The sequence below is a fragment of the Danio rerio genome, chromosome 1, assembly GCF_052040795.2.
Source record: "Danio rerio strain M-AB ecotype USA chromosome 1, GRCz13ab, whole genome shotgun sequence".
Classification (NCBI taxonomy): Eukaryota; Metazoa; Chordata; class Actinopteri; order Cypriniformes; family Danionidae; genus Danio; species Danio rerio.
In genome coordinates, this window is record NC_141021.1 from 36,379,960 (window position 1) to 36,406,066 (window position 26,107).

The 26,107-nt window shown below is 35.1% G+C and overlaps 1 protein-coding gene across 7 annotated transcripts; it reads left to right on the plus strand.

Moving 5' to 3' along the window:
- Positions 1 to 25: 25 nt before the first annotated feature.
- On the plus strand, positions 26 to 26,107 carry arl13b (ARF like GTPase 13B). 7 transcript variants are annotated; one of them, XR_015475515.1, is made up of 11 exons: positions 34 to 636; positions 11,281 to 11,351; positions 11,454 to 11,703; positions 14,639 to 14,744; positions 14,926 to 15,128; positions 17,799 to 17,913; positions 18,458 to 18,611; positions 18,787 to 18,906; positions 22,066 to 22,134; positions 22,289 to 22,672; positions 22,876 to 26,106. XR_015475515.1 is itself a non-coding variant. In XM_087235095.1 (11 exons), the coding sequence occupies exons 1-10, from the start codon at positions 578 to 580 to the stop codon at positions 22,360 to 22,362; spliced, it is 1,221 nt and encodes a 406-aa protein (XP_087091221.1). In that variant the 5' UTR covers positions 34 to 577; the 3' UTR covers positions 22,363 to 22,366; positions 24,996 to 26,106.

Sequence of the window (26,107 nt, forward strand, 5' to 3'; positions counted from 1 at the left end):
CTCAACGTAATAGCGGCTGCAGCCATAGCAGCCAGATTCAGCTTGGTAAACAAAGCGGATTGCTAGCGAGCTAACAGTTAACGTTACCCCAGTAGTATCTGTGCAGACAGGGGCATTAAATTAAGAGTGCGATTAGGGGATGTTTTAAAAACCGTGCGCACAGTCAGGGTTTAATTAAAGGTTTCTTTCTGCATTATGTGCAATTTTATAGTTTTAATGCATCGTATGTAATAGCTAACTGGTTAGCCCTCAGTGAGACAGCTTTGATTCGGGGGAGCAAAATGAAACTAAACTATAATGGTCCGCGTTGTAAGTGATAGTTCAATAATTAAGCGACGTGACGTTATCTTAGCTGACCAGCTTTGTTTTATTTTGACGTTATTATCATGTAATAACCAAACAAAATGAATGTACACATCTTTACGAGTCACTCAGATAGTCAAATAATAGCGTGTTAGTAGATAACGGGTTGATTAAACATACAAAGAGGAGGCGTTAAGTGCTAACGTTAGTAATCAGCTAACTTAAAACGACTGTCATGAAAAAATAAACCCCAGTGAAAGCATTTAGGGGGGAAATGTTCAATCTGATGGCGAACTGTTGCAACTGGTTGAAACGATGGAGAGAACCTGCAAGGTGAGTTTCTTACAACTCTTCGTTCTTTTTTTTGTCTCAGAGTCAGAGACACAGTAAGATATGTCCTTTTTCCCAAAGCAGACTTGTCATTGAAATGAACTGTAACTTAATGTCATATTTGTACAGTGGGTCTAGTAACGTTCACGTTACATATGCTAACGTTATTAGGACACTTAAATGGATGGCTCACCCAAAAATTACATTTCTGTCATAAGTTTTCACCATTTTACTTGTTCTTTTGTTTAACACAAAATAATATATTTTGGATATAGCTGAACACAAGTCATTAATCATTGACTTCCATGTTAACTGTTTTTGCTATTATGGAACTGAAGTCAATAGTTACAGGTGTTCAGCTTTCTTCAGAATATCTTAATTAGTGTTTAACAGAAAAAGAAACCCAAACACGGTTTGATAACACTTGAGGCTAAGTTAATGCTGAGTAAATTTTCAATCTTGGATGAATTATATTTAGTCGTACTTAAAACCTATTCAGACTTCTATAATGATTATTATTATTAAGAGGTTAACATTATTATGTATTTGTTCACCCTTCATGATTTAATGTTTTAATCTAAAGCTATTTTAACAATATAACATTATTTAATCATATATACTATTGTTAAACTGAAGAAATCTGAAGAGACAGCCATGGTTACATTTCACTTATCATGAAAAGAGAACAAAAAGAGAAAAAAGGCAATCATGACAAAATTATTTTATTTGTAATTGTATTTGTGTTTGTTATTTTAGATGTTTTCATTTTATTTTATAGTTTGTGTTGAGTTAAATTGAGAATTATGTTTCTGGCAAAATATTCAGTTTTTTTATAGATAGTAGGCTAAAAATAGCAATGGTATCAGTTTCAGTTCCTACAGTTGCAATCAGAATTATTAAACCCCCTTTGAAATTGTTTTTCTTTTTTAAATATTTCCCGAATGATGTTTAACAGAGTAAGGAAATTTTCACAGTATGTCTGATAATATATATTTTTTTCTTTTGGAGAAAGTCTTATTTGTTTTATTTCGGCTAGAATAAAAGCAGTTTGTAATTTTTAAAAAACCATTTCAAGGTCAAAATTATTAGCCCCTTTAAGCTATTTTTTTCGATAGTCTACAGAACAAACCATCATTACAGAATAACTTGCCTAATTACCCTATCCTGCCTAGTTAACCTAATTAATTTAGTTAAGCCTTCTTCAATGTCACTTTAAGCTGTACAGATGTCTTGAAAAATATCTAGTCAAATATTATTTACTGTCATCATGGCAAAGATACACAATAAGTTAAAAGAAATTTGTTATTAAAGCTATTATGTTTAGAAATGTGTTGAAAAAATCTCCTCTCCATTAAACAGAATTGGGGGAAAAACAAACGGGGGGTGGGGGGGGGGGGGGGGATCTGACTTCAACTGTACCATCATAAAAAACAATGCACTTATGCCTCCTCGGTATAGCAACCGTCTCCCATGCGGAAGGTTGTCGGTTTGATCCCAGCTTGGAGCAGGTTAAGTGAGGTTTAGGCAGGTGAATGTAGCAGATAAACTACTGCTACAAAGGAGACCAGGATTAAACATTAAACTTTTTAAAATTTATTTAATGCCTAAAAATGCATAGGCGTGGTCGTCATCACAGGACAGCGTAGAGGAGACAGAGAGAGGTGGGGAAAGATGGCAAATCTTCTACAGTTTGGCAGTATTTTGGGTTTCAACCAAACGAAAATGTAGAGGCTAAGAATACAGGCAAGGCAATTTGCAAATTGTGAAACAAAAAGGGGACCGCGAAAGATGGAATATATGGTATTCAGTTTCTGAATGGTTTAGGCACAAGCAAACGGTCTGAGCCTTGCATCAGAGTTTTTTTTTATTATTAGGTAAAATAGGGAGGAGGTTTTTACAGTGTATTAAAGTTCCAAAAATGTTCTTTAAGGGGTTTACTTACTCGTATTGACCTTATTCTAAAATGCGGAAGTGCGCCTGTTTTCGCGATTGTCTTAGAACTTCCGATTCAGTCGCCTATGGGAGAAATGACTAGGAATAATAAACGGCAGAAAATGGCCAAACTGCTTTCTCAACAAACAAATGTTTGCATGACTACACAGACCAAGTAGCATAATATAATAAGAAAATATTAAATTGCAACATCAAGCAGCGTAACGAGCAATTGTTAACATCAAAAAATGAATGGAAGTGAATGTGACCGGAAGTCGCGAGACAAAAAGATTCAAATGGCAGCGCCCACTCGACAGCTGAAAATAAGGTGAATAAGTGAAGAGTTTCTGTAAACTGCGTCTAGGTATGTATGAAGGGGCTGCTGATTTAGTGATACTAATCTGAATTGTATGTATTATTAGTGATGTATAGATTTCCCATTTTGATTTTTCTATTTTTACACATTTAGACTTTTTATCACTATTGTACGTCAGTAAAAAACATGTTTTCTTTTGTTATTATTGAAGTTTTAGACTTTTTTTAAACAAGTATTTATATTTTAAGCTGTTTTAAATATTTTTTAATATCAAATAATAGATTTTTATTTTCTCAAGTAGCTCTTTAGACTTTTTTCAAATTAATTTGTGGAAGTTCTCCAAGTTCTTAAGTTCTCTGTTACCGAGATGCTCTCCATTGGTCGTCCCTTTGCTAAACCACTCACTGTACATGTTTGAACATGACTCACAATCGTGCATAAGCTTAAACCCAAGTGATAAATATCTGATTACTCGCATCGCCTGCTGTTCCTGAAACACAATGCTTAATAAGCCTAAATCGGTGTCATTCAGTTCATCATACCTAACAATCGATCAGTGTGACAAGAAGAGTGTCAGTTATAACGTGAAGACCGTCTACTGACAGTTCTTGAGGCCAGAGGTGATGGCCAACTGTCAAAGTTATTGTCTTAATTTCATTGGCTGAATGTGTCACGTCCTTTAACACCCTGTCACTGATCTTTTTAGGTTAAGTAGAAATCCCCAACTAATCTCTTAGATACAGGGCCGACTATAGGCTAGCAGAGACAAGAGAGAAAGACTGTGTGGGTGTGTTTGTTTATCGACAACAACTGAAGTCAGGGAAAGCTAGCTGTCATCTTGATCTATTCCCAGTCTCGATGAAGGCCTCCTGGTTGCAGAAAACTGTCACCTGGATAGTGCGCTGGATGTCCCTGCGGCGCAAGTGCCGCAGTTAAGTATCTGTTTGTGCATGTGTGTGTGTATGTTTGGTAAGCGTAAGGAGTTTAGCTTAGTATTTTTCTGCGGTTGCAGTGTGTGTTTACACTGCGTGTCATTACCTCAGAATTAAGCATTGAGGTTTATGATGTTTAGCAGAATTACTATGTCATTTAAGGATATTTTTGTTATTCAACAAATGTGTTTTTTACGTCTCAATTTGAGTCTGTTCTGGCGGTCCGAGGTAGGCATGGGCTTGTATAAGATTCGGACAGTTTGATAACCTTAGATAAAGATTTCACGGTATTGCTTTAAAATATGTTGCTTTTAATTGTCTGGGTAAGAAAACAAAACACAGTATTGAACACATTATCTTTTGAACAGTAAACATGTCAGGCTAAATAATTGAAATAAACCATTAACTTCTGTTATCTTTATTAGTTTCTAAAACAGATTTCTTTAAACTTGAAAAGGTGTCTTTGGATATCTTTCTTTTCTGTGGAGATAAAGTAATCCACTGCACTCTTCAGGTCTAGTTGATCTATAGGCTGATGTAAAAGAGATTTGTGGATGTTTGCTGAATCATGGGCTGTTCAGTAGTTTTTCATGTTGAGGGTCCTTTTTTGCTGGAGACTCTGTTGCCCTAAGAAAATAAACAAAATAATTGTAAACAAAAAAATGTATACCTTGGGAATGGTATAACAAAAAAAAAAAAAATGCTAGCAGTTTTAAAACCTTGTCTTTTCCAAACCGTGGTAAACCTTCAAACTGGTTGTCATCCTATGCCTAGTCTGAGGTTCAAACAAGTGTAGTTTCACAGATTGTGGTGAATTAATTTATTAAATTTTTTAAAAGAATTTTATGTCCCAAAAACTGCCCTATATATATATATATATATATATATATATATATATATATATATATATATATATATATATATATATATATATATATATAGGGATGTGCGGAGCAGCCGGTATTTGTATTTGTATTTGTTGAGAGGGGAAAAGTATTTGTATTTGTATTTGTATTCGAGTAAAATTCAAAATGGCGCAAAAATATATATTTTTTCTATTACACTTCTAATTTACGTTATAGTGAAAGTATTGTTTAATTATACCCATTATATAAATTATAGATATGCAATATTGGCTGTTGTTTTTGAACATGTGATAAGAAATGTCATTGAAAAGAAAATAACATAGAAGCCATTATCTCATCCATGGTTAAACCAACAACTAATAAAATACCATGGTGAATATTATGAACCCCACCACCACTGTTCTTGTTGAAGGACACTGAATAGACAGAATAATAACAAATAATACTTCAAAAAACTGTTCTTCTTCTGAAAGAACTTTTTTCCAATGGACAGAATTCCAAAAACTAAAATTAACTAAATAAATCTAAATAAAACCCTGCCTGGGAGATCTGTCAGAACAAAAGTATTATATATAATACTAAAAGATGCAGCCCTGCTATTGTCATCTGCCTGCCACAAAACAGACACAAAGTTTGTTTGTTTGTTTATTTAGAGATATCTGCAAATATTTTTCAATGGAAGTCAATGGAGGAATATGACTAGTCAGTCATAATATATTTGCAGATATTTCCAATCTGAATTATAATTATGACAAGTCAAAATATAATTAGAGATATCTCTAAATATATTTATGGATAGTCTAAACAAGGTTTAAATGCTAAAACGGCTTGCCATACGCACAGTGGCACAGTGGAGATTTCTCTAGTTATATCGTTTCAGTCGTTTGTTATGCATTGACATGCAGTCAAATATTTCGCCAAACAGTCCTTAGGGATGTGGTGACACGCAGTCAGATATTTTACCGGACAGATCCGCCACTTTTGGCGCGCATAAACAATCATAAAGCTCTCGTGCTGCTGGAATGAGGAGGTTTGCTGAAGCCGCGCAGCTGACGTGCAGTGAGGGTTTGCGTCTTTAATAAACTACGGCAGTTTGCGATCACTGAACAGTAAGAATAATTAATAAATCCATATGAAACAGCCCCTAAAAAGTCACGTCTCGCTTTCAGTTTCGGGCTTTGGCGCGTTTTGCACTGAGCGTGTCTCTCTCTCTCTCTCTCTCTCTCTCTCTCTCTCTCTCTCTCTCTCTCTCTCTCTCTCTCTCACTCACTCACTCACTCACGCGGGCATGCACTGTGGTCTCATGAGGAAACGCTGCTTTTTGATATAGTGTTTTTCTTGCTCCCGAATACAAATAATTTTTCAAGTATTTGTTCGAATCAAGTATTCGTAAAAACACGCTATTCGTGCCTTTCCGAATACTGTATTCGGGTTCGGCTCCACCCTTAATATATATATATATATATATATATATATATATATATATATATATATATATATATATATATATATATATATATATATATTATAAAAAGTTTTGTGTAGGCTATATTAAACAAGCATAGAAAAATAGCCATTGGTTGTAGGCATGTGCAATGGATGACTATAATGTTTATATTTTAAGGCTGTAGTTTATAACCGATTGTGTAAGATATTGAATGAAATATTTACAGCTGCATGTCCTATCAATTTTCTAACAAATATAATACTCCTATAATGTAGTTAAAGCTTAGATCAATATCAAGATTTTATTCTTATTTTGCCGTCTGTAAAATTATTTTAATAAGTACTCAAGCGCATTTGCCGGGTGCTGAAAATCTTTGAAAATGTTTTCATTTTAATGTAATCTATAGCCTATTTTCAAGGTTTGAAAAGTGCTTAGATTGTGTCGCTTTGATAATTTATCTTTATAAATAGTTATTTAATTAATAAAATAAATAAAACATATTTATGCTCTGCATGAAATGAAAACTCCGCTGTAGCCTGTGCAAGTGCCTGCAGCTTTTGAGCAGTGGGAAAAGACCAAATGCATGGAGGTTATTGATTATGCGCTGCGCGCCTCGCTTTTTGCCATTGCGCGCTTTGTGCGCTCCAGAGAAAAAAGCATGTTACCTCAGTCGCATCTTTTTTATTCTTCAATTAAATGAAAGAAGAGGCGGGGTTTCCTTTGAGGTGACAGCAGTATGTTGTCAAGATGACTATGGTGAACTTTTTAATAATGAAGGAGAGACTTGTGGTCGCTTTTCAAGTCATCCAAAGTTGTATGACTTTACAAATCTTGAATATCATAATGTTATAAAAAAAAATTTCAATTATGACAACATTGATAGCAACACTCGTGCACAATAGACCAGCTAATTTAATTGTTACGTTACGTATAGTGACATACAAAAGAGCACCGCACTCCTTTTTTTCTTGTCAACATAAAATGCATTGCGTTGCGCCTCATGTTTCTGTAATGAAAAAGTGCATTCGCAGTGATCAGCCCCTATGAGTAGGCCCACACGGAATCTGCACACACAGAATTCCGCAGATTTCTGCAGATTTTTAGCCAATTATTAATTCTGTTTATTTCCGTCTTGCGGATCCGTCTTTCGGATGAGACGTTAAACCGAGGTCCCGACTCTCTGTGGTCGTTAAAAATCCCAGGATGTCCTTCGAAAAGAGTAGGGGTTTAACCCCGACATCCAGGCCAAATCTGCCCACTGGCCTTTGTCCATCATGGCCTCCTAACCATCCCCATATTCCAATTGGCTTCATTGCTGTCTCCTCTCCACCAATCAGCTGGTGTGTGGTGTGCGGTCTGGCGCAAAATGGCTGCCGTCGCGTCATCCAGGTGGATGCTGCACACTGGTGGTGAATGAGGAGATTCCCCCCATTGTGTGTAAAGCGCTTTGAGTGCCCAGAAAAGCGCTATATAAATGTAAGGAATTATTATTATTATTTACTTGAGTAAATGTGTAAATGTGAATTTATTCAGTTTTTATTCAGTAATTTATTACTTTTTATTTAATATATTAAGGTTTTAGTTATGATACTCTGCTGGATACTCCCAAAATAATTCCGCAGATTTTTACTAAAATTCTCAGCAGAAATAGCAAAAAACGTCCGCAGATTCCGTCTGGCCCTGCCTATGAGCTACACGTATTTGTTAACTCGCAGGACAGTAACACATGCTAACACACATGCTCACAGATGTATTTTGCCAAAGAAGCAAAATGAAAGAAGGATATTCTGGCCAGTTTGACACAGGAGTTGACAAACCAGCGCTGATGATGGTCGCCTGTGCTGCCTGGAGCCGCGTCATAAACTCAACTAGTCCTATTGATGATTTAGTGCAGACTACAACCAACAAACCAACCTTTTTCCATTTAGAAAATTACAGTTATAATAGTTCTTAAATACATTTTTAAATAGCCTACATAGCCTAATCTACGATTCAAACAAAGCCAAATATTTTATGATAACCTCGCACCAAACTTCTACAAAATCTTTAAACTAATGACTTCTATTAAAAGTGTTGACAGCTTTTGTAATATCATAAAAGCGGAGCATTAATTGAATGCATATTTTTCCGTAAAGCAATCTATTTGAGTTAGCCTGATATTTTTATTTGATGGAGAAAAAAAAAAAAAAAAACACGATTGGACAAACAGCCTATGCCGGTTCTTAAAAAGGATTCAGTCAGTGTTTTTGTTTTGTAATTTTAATTTGTCATTGAAGTGAAAAGGATCTAGAGCAGGATTTATTTTATTCTTTTTGTTACTTTTATTCTGTTTTTCTATGGTGCTGAAAAAAAACACTGCAGGTGCGTGAAGATGCTCTTTTATGTTCTGTACGCTGTTCGCATGTTAAAATAGCCTAATCAGTATTTTAAAATGCAATATTTAATGTGTCACACAAAATAGGCATGTCATTTTTTTTCATTAAATATTTTTTTGATATTAATCTGTTAGCGGTTAATACTTGGTTAACGAGCGGTTTTCAGTTGGCAAAATTAATTAAAATCAGCATTCCTAGTTTGGCATAAATTGTATTTTAACTATTTGATGTATTATTTGATGGTCAGTTATCTACAAAAGAAACATAAAGTGCTTCAACACAAGGTGCTGCGCCAAGATTATGGCAATATGTAAATTGTTATGTTCTCTTTGTTAAAGATTTATTTCTGAAGTGTTGCTAAAGTGGTTTATATTTAACTGAAATGTTCAGTTCTTGATATAACATATGAATATTATGTACTGTAAGTCAGTAATTGTAATCCAGCATCATAATGAACAAATATGCGCCAGTCATTGGCTTATATTAATAGGGAGTTCAAAAATGATCGTAACGCAAAATTGTGGTTGTTTATAGCAAAGACCTGAGATAAGTTCGCAATCATAATTAGCATGGACACATTTTGGCTTTGTATACAAAGTTTCATTTTATTTGTGATAAAATTTATTACACAATATAAACTTTTTCATTAAATCGTTACGGACGTGTTACGTGATCGAAGCTGCGTATTGTTTTAAATATGTAGCTCATAAATTAAAAGGGCAGTAATGTTATAAAAAAATAAGAGTAATTATTTATCCTACAGACCCCAATCCTCCTGCAGAATGATTACTGTTAACATAAATCATGGAAAATGTGAGTCTTTAACCCCTTAATCGAGCACGAAATGTGAAAATTTAAATTTAAAAAACAAATTTAAATAGGTTTTGTTATTTTGGTCAAAAGTTTATTTTTTCATAAGGTTTACATTTTCATGGAATTGCTCATATATATATCTATATCTATATCTATCTATATCTATATATATATATATATATATATATATATATATATATATATAGGAGTGGTGTATGAGTCATCAAACATTTAATAAAAAAAGTTGATTAAAGTTCATAGAACATTTTATGAAAAAACAACAACTGGCATTACATTATGAATTTACCCAGAGCTGGTTTGCCAAAACTAGTTAATTCAGTACACAATGCACACTTTCATGACTGGACGAAGCATTAAATTTGTATTTCTGATGTCGATATTGTAGTAAAAGACAGCATTTTATTACTGTGTGAAGTACAGTGTGGTGAATCATCATCTTTATTCCTGTTTATTTCGCCAGTCATGAGGCTGGAAGAACTCACTAAGGTTTTAAATACCTGCAGCAAAGTATTAGGGATGATGTGCCAGGGTTGGGCTGAACGGTGGTGCAGTGGGTAGAACGTTCACCTCGCAGCAAGAAGGTCGTTAGTTCGAGCCTCGGCTCGGTCAGATGGCATTTCTGTGTGTTTCTATGTTTGCATGTTCTCCCCGTATACTTGACCGTTTCCTCCGGGTACCTCCGGTTTCCCCCAAAAGTCCAAAAACATGTGCTATAGGTGAATTGGGTAAGCTAAATTGTCCGTAGTGTATGTGTGTGAATGGGTGTATGGATGTTTCCCAGTGATGGGTTGCTGCTGCAAGGGTATCCACTGCGTAAAACATATGCCTGATAAATTGGCGGTTCATTCTGCTGTGGCGACTCCAGATTAATAAAGGGACTAAGTCAGTGTTATCCAACTTGTATGAGATTCGGGTGTTAAAGCTAATCAGATTACTTCTGGCATATCCCATTCTCTTTTTGAATAATTTCAAACCCTTTCTTCGTGATCTCTAGGACCAACAGATTCAAATTTTTATTTGTTTCTTGTACAATGGAGTGGCTGAATTTTAATTGAAAAATATAGCAGCATTTTTTTGTACTTTTAATGGTGTGTTATGTTTGTGTAAATATTTTAGGCTGCAAAACACATTTCCCCAAAGGGGGACAATATAGTTTACAGTAACAGTAAACAGATAATATACAGGATAGCTAGCTGGGGTGAATTCATAACTTAATGCCAGTTTATTTAACTATTTATTTATTTAAAATGTCAGAAAATGTGTCAAAGTTTTTGATCATTCCTGTACAGTACACCTCTTCTATGATTAGCTTGTTGCTTTAAAAAAAAAAAAAAAAAAAAAAACTTTTTAAAGACATTTTAGGACATGGAAAACGCAAACAAAATGTGTGCACTCCAGCAATTCAAAAGTTATTTGGATAAATATTTCATTATTTTTTATGAAAAAATATTTCAGAACAATTGTAAATTAATATTCGGAAATTATCCAACAAATCAGACTAATGTGGTGTAAGATGCAAGGGGGAAGAAAACAATCATAAGGGACCCATTTAGACAATTAATCACAGTCTTTTAAGCAAGGTTAGTTTGTTATTTATTTATTAGTAATAATAATCTCCACTAAATCTGTAAGAAAAATAAGTTAAACTTCTTGTTATACCTTCATTTGAAAGATTTACTTTACAATCTTTTAAATAACTTTAAATGAAAATGATCCTTAAGGTTAAGTAAACATGAATGTACGGTAATTTTCTCAGAACAGGTGTTTTAAATGTTCTATTTTTCTTTATTATCAACTGTTGCTTGTCATTGAGCTCTCTTATAATATCTCAATCTAACCTCATTATACCATTACACAGACAATTATTTCTTGTTAGGTCATCTTGACCTTTGTTTGATGTGTGGATGACACTTAATTAAATGAAGCTGTTTCTGTGTTCTTGCAGGAAGGTGACATTAGTAATGGTGGGATTGGACAATGCTGGAAAAACGGCGACAGTCAGAGGAATCCAGGGAGGTAAATATGCACCTTGGTTCTCCATTCATTTCTAAATAAATAATATTTTATGCTATGTTTTAAATATCTAGGATTTTTCTTACATTATGTTTTTTTTCATAGAAAGCCCTTTAGATGTAGCACCTACAGTGGGCTTTTCAAAGGTGGACCTGAAGCAGGGAAAGTTTGAGGTCACAATCTTTGACCTGGGTGGCGGGAAGCGTATTCGTGGCATTTGGAAAAACTACTACTCTGAATCTTATGGAGTGGTGTTTGTTGTGGACTCCAGTGATGTCCAGAGAATCCAGGAGACCAGAGACACCATGGCTGAGGTTCTCCGGCATCCTCGTATTGCAGGCAAACCTGTCTTAGTGTGAGTTTTTACATTGCATATTCTTGCCATTGAATGTGTGAACTATATGTGTGAACTACATTGAACTATGTATAAACCTAAACTTTCTAAATGGCATTTTACATATAATCCTTAATTGCTAATCAATTAGTTTAGCAATAATCCAATTCTGACTCGATAACCTTGTATTAAAAATAAAAATCTGGGCAAGGTTAATTTAGTAATCAGGCACAGCAGCTTTGCTTAAGTGTGGCTAACTGTAACTTGTAAATATTTTCATCTTCTTTAATGGCATTTTAAACCAGTAAGAGCAGAGTGTGATTTAATTAAGATAGTAATAGCACAATTTTGCGTAAATTATTGCAATGCACACAACTTTATTGGTGACATATCAGTGTTCAAAAGAGTACAAATTGTTTTTGCTCATCTGTGACCAAGACAGCAAGTCTTTGTGATGTTGCCACAGTATCCAGTGTAATGCCATCATAACACTAAGAATGATTAACCATATCCAGCAGGAGTAACTGTGGACGCAAGAGGATTGTGTGTAATAGGAATGTCCTGGTGCTAAACCGAATTGTATCCAAAAAGCATGAAACCACATCTCCCCAATTCACTGCAGAGTTAAATGTGCTCCTCAGCTGTTCTGTTTTCACCAAAACTGTTTATCTGGAGCTCCACAGGGTCAATACATGGCAGGACTGCTATAGCCAAACCTTTGGTCATTAGAGCCAATGCCAAACATTGGTTTCAGTGAAAATCTTGGGCTGTGGACAATGTGAAACATGGATTGTTTTCTGATGAGTCCACCTTCATTGTCTTTTCCACATCCAGAGTTATGGTGTGGAGAAGCCCCAAAAACGCATACCATCCAGACTCTTGACAAGAGTGAAGCATGGGCGTTGATCAATGATGGTTTGGGCTGCAATATCATTGCATTTCCTAGGCCTAATACTTGTGCTAGATAGGTGCGTCACTGCCAAGGACTACTGAGCCATTCTGGAGGACCATGTGCACCCAATGGTTCATTGTATTCTGATGGCAGTGTTGTGCATCAGGATTATGATGCACCAATTCTCACATCAGGACTGGTGACAGAGTAATTTGATAAACATGAAAGTAAAGTTGAACATCTCCCATGGCCCGCACAGTCACCAGACGAAATATTATTGAGCCACATTGGGGTGTTTTGAAGAAGCGATTCAGGAAACGTTTTCCTCCACCAGCATCACTTAGTGACCTGCTCACTATTCTGCAATAGGAATGGCTCAAAATCCCTTTGGACACTGTGCAGTGACCCTGTCACTCCTAAGACAAATTCATGACTGCACCATACTAATAAATTATTTTGGTCTAAAACCAGTCGGTTTCAGTTTCATTGTCCAACCCCTGTAATAAAGACAAGTGCTGATTTTTGTAAAATCCCACTTCACCCAAGACATTTGTACAAATTGATAAGATATTCAGATTTGCATGTAGAAGGATTAAAAGTAAAACATCCCACCTTCCCATACTATGTTAAACATTTTGATATACTGGGGACGTAAAATAAAAATGTTCTTGTTCAGGAAGTTGCAGGCTTTAATACAGTTTGCTGGCTTTAGCTCAATTCTGCCTTATGAAATGTCTTGCTAAACAAACTGTCAGTGTGTGTGGTTCAAGTAATTTTTTTGATCAACAGCTTGTTTTGATGGTTTTTGTTACGTATAACAAAAGACTCAGGTCAGACCCTTTACCATCTTATTGCACTTAGACATGAGAGCTATCAAAACTACTCAAATCAAAACAAAAATCACAATGGAATTAGAACTGCTTATAGGCCGGGACACGCCAAGCTGACAATTGGATATTGGGCAGTTCCAGACTGTCAGTGAGCATTTGTCAGGCTAGATTGTTTGGTGTGTACCGCACATTGCCTCTTGTTGGGCTTAGGTTAGTGGGAGTTTCCCTGATTTAGCATGTTGAATTGTCATTAGCCATCGGTGAAAGAGTACTTACTGGGTGTTCAGCTACAAATCAGAGTGCGAGAACAAAAAATGAAGTGAAACCTAGCAAGTCAAGAGGGAAGACCTATAAGCCAGCTGTCATTGTCACATTGCTAAAATAATTTTAAACAATATCGACTTTCAGATTATCAGACATGTTTAACTACTATGAATAAGGTAAATATCTTTAAGTAAAAAGATAACATCTTTGTTTATGCTTTGTATGTGCGCAGCACTAGTTTCAGTTTTACATTGTGGAATGACAATACAGACTACTCCATGGTATGCTAAAGATGAATCCTCTCACGCATATGCGGAAAAGACATTCTAGATTGAGTTAGCTGTCATACATTTAGTGTGTTCACATGCTGCGTAATGGTCCAGTCGGGACCAGGTGTGGCTGATGCAAGTTGACAACAGAGTCAGTTTTTGTCACCGCTAGATCTCGCTTAAGAGCTTGGTGTGAAAAGTGAGGATAACAAAGGGCTCAAGATAAAACTCAAAGGTAGACACAATTTAAAACAGCTGTTGATGATGTTTGGAGCCTTCCCTCATCAGCCCTGCCTGCCTGTCAGGAAAAAAAAATGTTGTTTAGAGATAAGACCTTGAGTTTACTGATGAGCCTAGAGGGTTTGATGAATGCCGAGCTGTAATCAGTGAAGAGCATCCTCATATCAACAGGCCCTGCCTGCAATCCAAGTGGAATGGGGCGGTGTGCAGTAAATGTGCAATACATCATCTGTATGTCTGTTGGGTTGTTAGACAAGCTACGGTGTGTCCAATTAACTGAGGTAGTGAGGAGCAGATGAAGTCCTTGACTAAATAAAGCTTAAGTGTGCTAATAAGTCAAGAGCGCTCTGTGACACAAGGCTAATTATTCTGTCCACCTCAAGTTTAGACCTCAGGTCATTTGTTTGTGACAGCTTACCAAATGACCTTCACATGCTTTTTTTCTTTTGATTGGCTTACAGACTGGCTAATAAACAGGACCAAGATGGGGCAATGGCTGAAGCAGATATCATTGAGACCCTGTCATTGGAGAAGCTTGTCAACGAGAATAAATGCCTTTGCCAGATTGTGAGTTAATGTTTAATCACAATTTATTATAACCGGAGTCTGGTTTGATAATTAAATCTTGATTCTTAGTAAGGTGAAAAATTAATCTGAAAAAATTTATCTATGTTCACACACTTTTTTTTTTTTAATCACTAAATTAATTGACAGAAATGTATTTAAATGTTGTTTCATTTACTCTCAGGAGCCCTGTTCAGCTGTCTTGGGTTATGGTAAAAAGGTTGACAAATCCATCAAAAATGGCCTTAACTGGCTCCTGAATAACATTGCCAAGGACTATGAGGCAATTTCAGAACGTGTGCAAAAAGATACAGCCGAACAGAAGGCTCAGGAAGAACAAGACAAGAAAGAAAGAGCAGAGAGAGTTCGGCGGATCAGAGAAGAGAGGTCAGTGAGCTTACAAAACTTCAGATTGTTGCTGCTTAAAGCCTGGTTTATACTCTACGTGCCAGCTAGTTCGCTTGAGTGCGTGCAGCGAATGTGGCGTCATCGCAGAGTTTGCTGAGGTTCACTTTGGGTGCGTGCGATATGATTTCGGCCAGCGAATCGCATTATTTTTTTGAGACTCTAGCACAGTTTGAGCGGCACCGCAACTGATTTGAATTGAGTATGAAACACTTTAAAGAGATTTTGTCTGAAACAGTATGCCTGTACAGACATCTTTATGATCCGTGATCATAGAGATAACCAGATGACCAATACTTATTAGCTAGAAATTGCAACAGTCGTGGTAAAGGAGAAAGTTTTTGTTTAAAGGTTTTGTAAAAACCCGAGGGATAAGTTTGGTAAAGCCAAAAAAGGCCTTAGCTAAAGTGGAGACGCAGGTACACAATTACAGAATATGTTTTTCCACCCTTCATAGGTTTAACACTGGTGTATATGTTTAATTTTGAATTTGAAACAATTTATTAGTTACAAAACTAAAATTAAGGAGAAAATTATTTCTTTGATAACTGGAAAGGAATATTTAAACCTATTTGTTAACAATATACTGACACCTGTTTTTCTAGGCTTTTTTGTTGATAATGGTCAGGAATGTTGGACCGTTATTGCCTTTTTAGCGTAAGTATAGAACAGAAACTAGCTGGACAGTAGTGTGTATATTGTGAAGCGGGCTAATTCTAAAACATCTGTATTTTTTAGTAAGTTTTACTTTTTTGCTTTTATTCTTGTCATAATAAAAATATATTTGTAGAGCAACCCATGTTCTGTAGTCAATAATATTTTAATAAACTTTAATTGGTATAACTGTCCGAGATAAAAGCAAGTTATGCATCAAGTTTGATTTAAAAAAAAAATCTTGAATGATTATAAAAATCCTTATAATCATTAAAATAATTTATAAAAACAAGCAAAAAAAATAGTTTAAAAGTATTGAATAATAATAATGATATGTCGTAGTTCCGGAAACGTCCTACTTCTCTGTTTATCCGAGAAGACAGCAAGTATTAAAGCCTCGTCGTCACTGCATATCAAACAACTTAAACGATATAACTAGAGAAATCTTCACTGTGCTGAGCGAAAGTGCTTACTGAGCAGCGCAGCATCGATGACATAAGCGTACCCAGGCCTGAATGTAATGTGAGTGGGGGCTGTCGGAGGAGACGGGAGAGGGGACAATTACGCCCTAAATCCAGCTTAAGCTGCCTTTCGACAAGCAACAGACCGGAAGTTAATAATTCCCAATGGAGAGTAGTCCGGGAGCTACGTGGAGTTCCGTTCATCTCTGTATTTGAAAAATTTAGATCCGATTTGAGCTGTGACTAGATTGTATGCGACCGGATGTGATGCATTCCAATGAGAAATGAGAAGATGAGAAATAGTAGTTTTTTGTTATTTTTTAAATGAGAAAAAAATTATATTTATAAATGAGTAATAAAACACCATACTTTAGCGTCTGAGTTTCTAGTATTTATTCATTCATTCGCTCAACCATGGTGAATGCACAGAGAATAAAGGCTATTTTTGCACTCCTTTATTTTGGACACCTCAAGAATCAACTTCTCTCCCATGGTGCACATCAAAACTGAAAAATCTGTGCAACTGCTACAAGGGGGTGTATTCCGACAGTCGTATCCGAATGTCGTGTGCAGTGGAAAGGTTGCTTCACTATTTTGTAGATATGTCTTTTAGCTTTTTATAGATATTTTGTAGATAATTTAATGTTATTGAGTGGATTATAAAGATTGAATGTGGTTTACCATAATGTCATTGAGTTCTAAATAGTTCTAAATGTAATTTTAAAAGTCTCATATTGATGCCTCATTCACACTAGCAGCGATATTGTAGCTGCCTGTCACTTTGAGTGGCGACCTCCTGCAAACAGGTCTGTGTAGGTCTATACAGCATGAATACAACTGGCCTCTGAGCAAGCTGAGAAAGGATCACGTGAGCTCTACTGGTGCTCCTATTGGCTGTCGCTCAAGAACATCGCTCTTCATATGTTTAAAGTTGAAGTTAAAGTTCTAAACTTTGCTGCATTACTCGACACGCCCACTTAATCATCAATGATCACTGTTGCTCGTGTAGTTGGAGGTCGCCAAAAGTCACTCGCTCTCTATTGAAATGGTCAGTCATTTGCTGCTTTGCCATTGCGAGTTGCTCATAGTGTGAATGAGGCATAACTGAGGTTGTTTTCTTTACTTTTATTTTGAAATATGTACTCCCAGTTTTGTTTTTTTTTTTTTTGTTTTACTGCAAACTACTTAAAATTAATGTTTACTCTAATGTATAAATGTAAGTTATAAATTTTTTTTAATTGATTTGTTATTTTTGAATCATATTGTTTAATATTTCATAAAAGTTAAACATCCAACTCTGAGGGATATATTAACACCACCATGTTACATTCCGTACCAATCAGGCCCATTATAACTCTTAACAACAGAAAATACAATAAAAGTTGGAGGGATAATAGAACAGAACCCTGGAGAACACCCATTTAAAATGTCTAATCGTAATGTTTCATTAAACTCAGTATGATAAAGAAAATATCTAACTCCTTTTGTTTCGTGATGACTTATAAGTGATTTTGATTAAGATATTTTGCACTGACAGAGACCGACAGGAACGGGAGGAAGCAGAGCGAGAAGGAAGGACATTAAAAGAGGAAGAGCTAGATGATGTCAACATGTTCAACCCCTTTCAACCAATAAACAATGTTTTGACTGAGGTTAGCCACCACAATGTTTCTTTTATACATACACTACCTTTCAAATGTTTGGGGTCAGTATGATTTTTAAATGTTCAAGTACAAAATTGTAAAATTGTGAAATGTTATTGCACTATAAAATAACTGCTCAAAAGTAGTTTATCATTTAATTTAATAATTTATTCCAGTGACTTTAATGATGAATGTTCCGCTTCATAACTCCAGTTTTCAGAGTCGCATGATCCTTTAGAAATCACTCTAATATTAATAATAATATTAATAATAATAATAATAATAATAATAATAATAATAATAATAATTATTATTATTATTATTATTATTAACGTAATAGTAATCAAAGCAATAGTGACTAGAGTTATCATTTCATTTGAAACTTCATACAATAAAGAAGCAGTTATTTAAAATTAATAAATATTTAACTTTTTTATTTAATAAATGTTGCCTTGATGAGCAGTATAATTTTCTTTTAAAAAAAAAAAACTGACCCTAAACTTTTGGGCGAACTCATTAGAATGCAAATACTCACTTTATATAAAAATTCCAGAACCAAGACAGACTAAACAGAGAAAAAGAGATGCAAAGACAGAGGGAAAATGGCCAGCAGGGCAGTGTGCAAGAACAGATAGCACTTCAAGATGAGGAGGAAGAAGAGGAAGATGAAGAGAGTGAGAGACAGACTTCAGAAAGCACAGAATCAGGTAGGACCTCTAAAATCTCAAAAGGCCTCCATCATATTGAAAGAAATATATATGTATAAAAAAATCTTAGAATTGTTCGTTAAATATAAGGTTTTTCTATTATATTATATAAAGAACCTATTTGCTGCTGTAGTTTCTGCATGAAAGGAAGTGAGTGTTTTTCATCTTCGATCAGGAGCAGTGGACCAGACCAAAAAGAAAACTAGGAAACTACGGTTGAAACGCAAACACAGAGTCGACCCTCTTAGGATGGAAGAAGCAGCACCCAAAAGCCCCACGCCTCCTCCTCTGCCAGGTATGAATGGCTCTTTTACAAGGTGTCAATGGGGTCTTACAAGTATTAAAAAGTCTTAAATGCTATTTTGCAAGGTATTACGTTTTATATCATTTTAAATTATGCAATGGATGGTTTTATGCTTAAGTTTTCCTGAATTAAATCTGTGAAAATCAGGATGCTGTGTAGTTTATAAAATCCATACAATCCTGCTAGTTGACATCACGCTGTTTTGTTTACTGCAGTAACCAAGGCAACACCATTATTTCTGCAGTTCTATAGGCACCAACCTGCTAAATTAGCTAGATTTAATCATTTTTTTATTCAGTATATAAACAATGTTTTAGTTTTGGATTAGTTCCTTACATTTATATTTAGTAAATATACTGTAAGTTAAAATCTCGCCAGTGTTTCTGGTTGAAACCTAAAGTGATTTTAATGTTTGGAAATAGTCTTAAAAAAGGTCTTAAAAGGTACTGAATTTCACTCTCTGATTCTTGTGTATACTCTGTTTTACAGCTGGTTTCTCAGACACAGTGAAAAAACTTATGGAATTGAAAAACTATTAATGAAATCAGCGAATTTAAGTAGCAAAAATGTTGCTTACATTTTGTCAGTGATGTAACTTTTCAGTACAAAAAAAAAACTATTACCAAAGAAACCCTTCCAAAAAAACTGAAATAAAAAATGGCTTAAGCCAAAGGGTGACCTGCAGTTGAAAAAAAATGTGTACAAATCAAGCGTATGAGCAATTTAAAATACACCCTTGAAAGAATGCTGGTAGTTTTTTGTAACAAGGTTGTGATCATAGACTGTACAAAAATATGGACGTCGTATCCGTGACGTCACCCATAGGTTTCTGAAGAGCGCAAATGAAGCCAAAAGTAGGTGTGACCAACCGTCACAATTTTGTTTGCATGTCATTGCACCAACCGGGAGTAACCAAAAAAGGTCAAAGAGGTGGAGCATGAGCGAAGCTACAGATGTCTGCTAGCATTTTGCATAGACAGACTTTTCTTTGGGAGAAAAAATGTAAAGTATTTTAATGATTACAGAAACATCCTACCAGGATGAGTTTTTTTTTTTTTAATTCTTGCATTAAAAGAATATGAATGCAGTACGATAGAAAACACTCAACAGCACAAGCACTTTATTAAAGCCTTGTGTATCACAACCAAGCGGCAACATCCCGCTCATAAAGCTAATACAGCGGTTACTGAAACTGCGATTCAAAAGTACAATTTATAACACATTATAATAAAAAAAATCTGAATTGTGTTCTGAACTGAACCTAAACTGATTCGATAAATGAAAATATGTAAAGTCGATAAATGTAAATATTTAAAAATGTTATATTTTTATACAGTGAACAACTGATTTTATTTTTAAAACTTCATAAAATTTTGATTTGATCTTATGAACTAAATAGCCCACGCTGGACTGAAAACCACCTCAAAACGTTTTTGAATAAAATGTGTTACAGGAATGTGCTAATACGTAATGTCTGGAAAAAGTGTTTTGAGAGGTGTTTTGACAGTTCCGAGCCACCGTACAAGCTTAAAGCCAAACACAGATATGTTTTACTTTAAAGAGTGTGGCATAAATTCATCCTTGTAGATGCTGCTTGTCAATCAGACAATGCTTCTATGTACAATCTAGCTGTCAATTGCAGGAAAAATTATTGATAAAAAAGTTTATGATAAACCGCTGGAGTTTTAAACTTTGTAAACAAGCTCCATTATAGTACACTGGACAAGTATGAACCAGTTCAACTCATGCTTGTGTGAGGCAGACAGTTTAGTACAATTAAGTAATTCATCTGCCTCATTTTAACAACGGACCGATAATGATAACATTAAAAATAGCATTTATCAGCCGATAATGATATGGCTGCTTATATATCATGCATCCCTACTTATTTGTATGGTTGTCGCGATACTATTAATTCATCTTACGATACTATAGCAGCTGAAGTATCACAATACCAAATAGTATTGCGATACTGCAATTTATAACTAGTTTATAAAGAAAGTTGTCAGAAATACTATATTTTACATGTTATAATAGGTAATTCATAATTCCCTTATTACTGAAAAAATTTATTATTTGCACGTCACCTCACCTAAAATGTATCCATTATTTTTGTTTATTTTATAGATTACTGACCTACAAAAAATAAATTAAAATGAAGATACAAATGATAACAAATTAAATTTGTTACAAAAAATATAAGTTTTTCCCAACAAAATTAGGCTATATGAAGTGCTAAAAAAAAAGTTCTTCATCATTTTTTTTTTTTTCAGTCTTGTCAGGTAACAATCCAAAGTAATTCAAAATTACACTTTGTGAGTCGTTCTTTTTTTAAGAGATTGTTGTGTTTATTGTAGATATTAAATCATATTGAGATTAACAGAATTTGAGCGATTCAAATGCTCATTTAAAACATCAGAAAACTTGCAACTTTAAAGGACTCCACAGACTATTAAAATTAAATGGTCTATTGTTGCACAAACCTGCGAGCATTTTAGTGACTTTTCCACATCCAACATTATCAAATTTAGATAGACCGTAAATGATGATACTACTGTTTATAAACTACAGTGGTACCGCCAGTATTTTGGAGCCATAGTATGATGATACTACCATAGTACCTGTAAACCATGCAATCCTACTTATTTGTACTATGTATAAAAATTGTTAAATTATTAAAATTCATAACTAAACATTACAAACATTACAAACCAACATTACAGACTTTTAAAAATATAAGTACTGGAAAACTCATAAAAGTGCCATGTTTTTAAACATTTGAAAAGTGTTAAATTGTCGAAATACAATATATGTGAAACTACTTGAACTGACTTTTTTCAAAGTCAAAACACAAATGGAGTAAACATCTGCAAACATCAGTCATTTAAAAATGTTTGTACATCTGGGTTTTGTCTTGAGCCCTTTTCTAGTCTCACTTTTCATTCAAAGCTGTGGTGACACATCACAGGCTGTTTTCTAGTCTTACAAAACAGATTTCATTTAAAAATATTATCATTTGCAAAACATTAATTTTCATAGTCAGATGTTCTGTGAAAAATAACCACCGATTCGTCTTAGTTGTCCCTTTTTTATTTTGCTTCATATTAATGATTCTAACAGCTCATCATTTGGCCTTTTTCTTTGTTTTAGTTGGATGGGCAACTCCTAAAGTTTCTAGGCTCCCCAAACTTGAGCCTCTTGGAGATACAAGGCATTCTGGTAATTTGTTGGTTAATTGCATCTGATTCATGTCCGTCACATCGACCAGCATGCGCATAACTAACATTCTTTTTTTTTCATTCTGCTTCCTAACCATGTAACCCTCTCCCACAGTTCTGTCTTTTAAAGTTTTTTTTTCTCTCCATCCAAACAGCAAGCCTCAGCCACATCCTTCCTGTACAGTCATCTACCATCAGCCTACAGAATTACCACAACCATCCACCTTGACATTGTAGCTAATAAGTGCTACTAGCATATTATCCTTAACACTTCATATTCTTTGCTGTGACTAATGTGTGTTATCTGTCTTTTTTTTTTTTGTTGCTTGTTTGTTTGTTTTCCTGATGCTTGCAGGAAATATTCTGGGACATTTGTTCACCTCATTTCATATTCTATGTCCTCTTCTCAACGTAAAATCAGGCACTCTGTCAATTTTATTTAGGAATTTAAATAGTGAAATATATATTTTTTGTGGTCTTAGTGTAATGGAATATTTCACTCAAAAACTAAAATTCTTATCACTATTTTTTTTATATCTGTGCATGAGAGAGAGAGAGAGAGAGAGAGAGAGAGAGAGAGAGAATGGTATCTATTGACTTGCATAGTATTCAGAAGTGACAGTCACAGTAGCTAGTTTTTATTTTTATAAGTTTCCTTAAAGAAAAAAAATCCAAATGTGAATTAAGTGTCCATTGAGTGTGTTTACTTTGAAAAACTATAGAAAAGCAGTGCATTGGACAGGAATTCTGTGTGAATGGCTCCTTTTAGGGCTAATTCACACCAAATGCTTCTAAAAATGCTTTGCTTAGGAATTCTAAAAATGCGGTGCTTAGGAATTGGTTTAAAAAATTAAAAAAGTACTGCATTTTTATGAATTTGATGTAATAACAACAATAATGGACCCATTAGAAAAAGTAAAAGAATATGTTATGATAAGCACATGAAGATACATCAGGATGTATCAGGATAGTCTGGACAAAACCACAATGAACACCTTATTTGCCATGATATAACTGTAAATGTCATGCCAACTTTCTCCCACCTCTGAGCTCTTCTGATTGGTCCATTGTTTTTGGACCTGACAGTGATGAGCTTCAATGTTTGTGAAAGTTGAAGATCGGCGAAGCTCACATGTGCATTGCTTCAAAAGATGCAAGGCCCAAGTGTAAAGGTCAAACACATCCATCTAGCATGTTTTTACATTAAAAAACAATAGAAAAGTAGCATGTTGGAAAAGAAAAACACAGTGGGCCCTGTCATACACCCAGTGCAATAAGGCGCAAGACATGTTTGGCACAATTTGTTGCTATTTTATGACTAGCGCAACCCTAATTTTCATGTTTTGCGACACATTGATTAAATAGCAAAACCCATTTGCACCACTATGTGGACTCCTGGTTGTGCCGGTCTTTAAAGCAGGTGTGTTTAGGCGCATTGTTGGCACGTCGCTATTTTGGGGAACTGAAGTAGATTGTGCCATTGACCAAGTAAAAGCAGGTCCAGCGCAGAGCACGTTCAAATGCTTAATACACACAGCAATACACAAAATATTTACAAATGAAAAAAATGAAAGCATTAAAATGCTACAAAAAATGTTTTATTTACTACATGAATGTAAAAAACATTACCTCCATGCATTCTTCATGTCCGGGGGGGCTTTTTTCAGTTTACTCATGACAATTTGCATTTGTATTATTGTATTATAAGTAGTAGTATTTATTATATCACCCTCATGAGCCCTTTATTCATCTTCAGAACAAAGATGGACATATTTTAGATTAAATCCAAGAGATCTCTGATTTTTCATAGACAAAAAGGGTCATAAGATGTTCAAAATCCAGAATAGCAACCAAAAATTGTCAAATTATTCCATGTGACTCTATCGGTTCAACCCTTATCATAGAAAGCTCCAAGAACACTTTTGTGTGCCACAAAACTGTAAAAAATGACTTTGCCAATGTTTTTCTTCAGTCAGGCATGAATTTACTGCTGGGATTATGACACTAGTGTGTTGAGCTTATGGCAATAGGTTGTATTGGCTGTCGTGATACTGTGTGCATACTGATGTCCAGACGAGAAAGAGAAGACATTGATGAACAAAGTTGTTTTTACAGTTTTGAGTACACAAATGTGTTCTTGGAGCTTTGTTTGATTACATTCGAACTACTTAAGTTACAGGGAGTGACATGGTGGCTCAGTGGTTAGGGCTGTCGCCTCACAGCAAGAAGGTCGCTGGTTCGAGCCCTGGCTGGGTCAGTTGGCAGTTGGCAGTCTGTGTGGAGTTAGCATGTTCACTTCATGTTTGCGTGGGTTTCCTGCGGGTGTTCCAGTTTCCCCCACATTCCAAACACATGCAGTACAGGCGAATTGAATAAACTAAATTGGTCGTTGTGAATGAGTGTGTATGGCTGTTTCCCAGTACTGGGTTGCAGCTGGATGTGCATCCGCTGTGTAAAACGCATGCGGGATAAATTCATTCTGCTATGGCGACCCCTGATCAATAAAGGAACTAAGCTGAAGGAAAATGAATGAAGTTACATGGAATATTTTGACAAATTATATATATAATTTATTTTTCAGAATTGTGAACGTCTCAACACTGTTACTGTTTCTGAAGAGTCAGAGAGCTTTCACATTTAATGTAAAATATATTTAATCTGTGTCCCAAAGATGAATAAAGGTCTCAAGAGATCGAAACGATGAGGGTGAGTAATTAATAACAGAATAAAATAACTATGTTTTTGGGAGAACTGTTTTAACGATTTAGCTTCACCTTGTATTCTGCAGAAAATTGTTGATCGTTGATATTTAAAAATGAATATTGCTGACATTTTTTCCTCATGAATCTCTTTCATTGGCAGATTTCTATGGCAAACCTCTCCCACCTGTAGCAATTCGGCAGAGGCCGAACAGCGATACTCATGATGTCATTTCCTAACACTACCTCTACTTCCCCAACCCCCCCTTCACTGGTTTACAGTTCTTAAGGTTCCCTGCCAATCAAAGTATTGTTTTGTTCTTATCTTCAAGCACGGGCAGTGTAGCAAGCTACGCAGATGTAATTGCCCATAAGAGAGGAACTGATACCCAATCTGCATTCCCAGATGGATCACAAGAACTCCAGCAACCAGTGACTGATAGTCAGCAGATGGACATGGACATTCACTTCATGACATGTTCAGAAAACGTAGAATGGTTCAATATTTAGGATTTTGTTGAGCTGTTTGTTTTATCCAAATACTTTAAATCAGTATTAACAGACTTTTGAAATTAAGTATGTTTTTAATGCGTTGCAAAAATGCATTACAGACCTATTTTTTAAGATAACTGAAAAATATGTACATACAAAAAGTTTAAATTTGTGTACTTGAAATTGTTCTTCTGGTCCACATGCATACCTTATTATTCTGCGCATGTAATGTGCAATCGATTGTGACACAGTTTGCCTTTAAATGATCAGAAATGTTTCTTTTTTCTCTCTCAGCATATAGTTTCATACACTGTGCTGTCGTAATATTGAGAATGACATTCATACTATCAAGTAGCACCAGCAACAGATACCGAGATCTTGATAAAGTGAACTTTTTGCATGAGATGTGAAACATTTTTCTACAAGCTCGATATTGAGTTTTATTGTCACATTTGGTACATCATGCTGTATCAGGGAGGAAATGGTCATTGAACGATAATTTCATCAATAACTGATTTAAATATATTCCACTGTAGTTGTAACACGGCTCAACCTGTATTACGTACACTGTTGGACGCTGCTTTCAGATTTATTTTATGCTGTTACAGTTTTTTTTAATTGTTTCAGTTTGTTGGATGTTTTGTATTTTACACCACACACTAATGTTTAGTTGATGAAAATTCTGATGTCATCCATTTTGCTCTGCTTTAAGTACTTGCGCCTTTTGTACTCGGTTTACATTTAATCTAACTGTCAAATAAATAAAAGATATTTTTACTCTGC